The following is a 2,019-nucleotide window of genomic DNA, read 5'->3' on the forward strand; positions in this document are numbered from 1 at the left end:
GATAAATAGTTAGTGATAGTAACATTGCCAGGTAGGAAGAATGACCAATTGATAATTGAGGTGTGTTTTGATAAATAGTTAGTAAGATAGTTAGATAGGAAACTCGAAAAAATTGGCATACTAGAGGTTTGAATCCCGAAACTTCAATTGTGCCACATAAATTGTGATAGAGGGAGTCTATATACACTAATTATCTATAAAATATGTTTTATTATAAAATTAATGATCAAAAACACAAGAAACGCATCCCAGTTTTCAAATTTTCTACATGAACACCTCAACTATCAATTGTTCACTTCTCCTACCTAGCGATATTTCAGGTCAGGTTGGGAAAGTGGTGTGTTTACGTATATATACACATTAATACACAAAAATATAAATACATTTTTCAGTAGAAATGACAAGGGTACAACAAAATAAGCAAAAGGTACTTGCTAGTAGCACGAACTCTTCCGCGTTTCCGTATAGAAGCAAGCTCATTCATGACCATTTTAACGAGATTTTGAACTGAATAGCTCCGAACGGTAACATGAGTGAAAAGAGGATAGGGCACACAACAGATAAATGAATGTAAATTCGCCGTCGAACGGTTACGATGTCGTGAAGAAGTGGTTAATTGACGGTGGCAGCAGCAGCGGCGGGAGATAATCAGCGGCGGCGTTGCGGCGGAATGCAAAATAATGGAGGTGTTCATGGCGCGAACCGCCATGGGGGTTTAGGGAGTGTGTGTAGGGGGAGCTAGAAATTGGTGGTGGTGGTAGTTGGAGATGTCATAGACTCGTACTCGTGTGTGTGTGTGTGTGTGTGTGAAGAAAGCAAATTGGGGACTTGGTTTTAGAAGAGCTTTGGTTTTCTTTTCTTTTTTCTTTCTAAATTGGATTTAATTAAATTCGAATTAGTTTACTGTAGTACTAATGCATTTTTACTTCTTTAGTACGGAGTCTATATTAAAAGAGAAAATGCAATATTTTCATTTTAAACTATAAACAAAATTATTGAGACACATTTTAACTTAAAAGATAATCCTATTATGCCTGGACAAATTAAAATCGTATTTTTAACAAAACCTTAAGACCTACATGATACACTGCGCGAATCAACATACTGAAGGTCCACATAGGCACACGTATGTGCCATGTAGACACTTAAGGTTGCCAAAAATACAGTTTTAATTAATCTAGGGATAATAGGACTCCCTTTAAGTTAGGGTGTGTCTCAACAACTTCGTTTATAGTTCAGGGTGGAAACAGTGCATTTACTATATTAAAATTTATTATATCTAAAATGTGGAATGAAGAAGTGAAAAAGAAAATGAGACTAAGAAGGTGGTCTTTGCACAATTGGTTGATAGCAAGGATGAAGATGTAATACCCCGCATGTTTCTAAGTTAGGAAGTGAATAAGTATTCCTACGTATGAAATCTCCTATCCTGTGATTTATACTTGAGTACATGACTTACAATGAATATCCTAGTGATAGAATAGCTTATGATGCATTAAGCATGTTCATATGGGTCACTTAAGGTAATACAAGCTAAGAGTTTTTGAATCCATCAAGTTTTAGTGTTCGATTTTGCAAAGGTCATCTTTGAACGAGTATAACTCGATGTTAATGTGGTATTTTAGCTGATTTAGACCCACCAAATTGTAGAGAATCGAATTATCTTTCCAACGATACCAATTTCGCCTTAATCCAATACCCGACCGAAAAGTTATGCCCATTTTCGTGAGAGACAGTAAGCATAGGCGATTAGTTAGGTGCCGCCCAACCCAAGCATAGGCGATCACTTGGGCGCCGCCTAAGTCAATTTCAGGTGTCAAAAACACTCCGTTTTGAGTTGTTTTAAGGGTAATTAAGTCCTTTAACACTCTTTACACGTCCCTAAACTTAACCCTACGAAATATATAGCTTCTAAACATATTATAACCCTATTTTCATATCAAAGCTCATCATCCAAGAGCACTAAAGGAGAAAAACAACTAGGGTTGCATAATTAAGCTTGAAGATCCGATTTCAAGG

The 2,019-nt window shown here is 36.5% G+C and overlaps 1 protein-coding gene across 1 annotated transcript in view; it reads right to left on the reverse strand.

The window, feature by feature from the left end:
- The window catches only part of LOC107842897 (ribonuclease II, chloroplastic/mitochondrial), a 21,624-nt gene extending 20,767 nt beyond the window's left edge, over positions 1–857 (reverse strand). Inside the window, exon 1 of the mRNA XM_016686940.2 lies at positions 432–857. Coding sequence (XP_016542426.1) covers positions 432–709 — 278 coding nt within the window. The 5' untranslated portion in view covers positions 710–857. The remainder of the gene's footprint in view (positions 1–431) is intronic.
- Between the last annotated feature and the right edge of the window lie 1,162 nt (positions 858–2,019).

The sequence above is a fragment of the Capsicum annuum genome, chromosome 9 (assembly GCF_002878395.1).
Source record: "Capsicum annuum cultivar UCD-10X-F1 chromosome 9, UCD10Xv1.1, whole genome shotgun sequence".
NCBI lineage: Eukaryota > Viridiplantae > Streptophyta > Magnoliopsida > Solanales > Solanaceae > Capsicum > Capsicum annuum.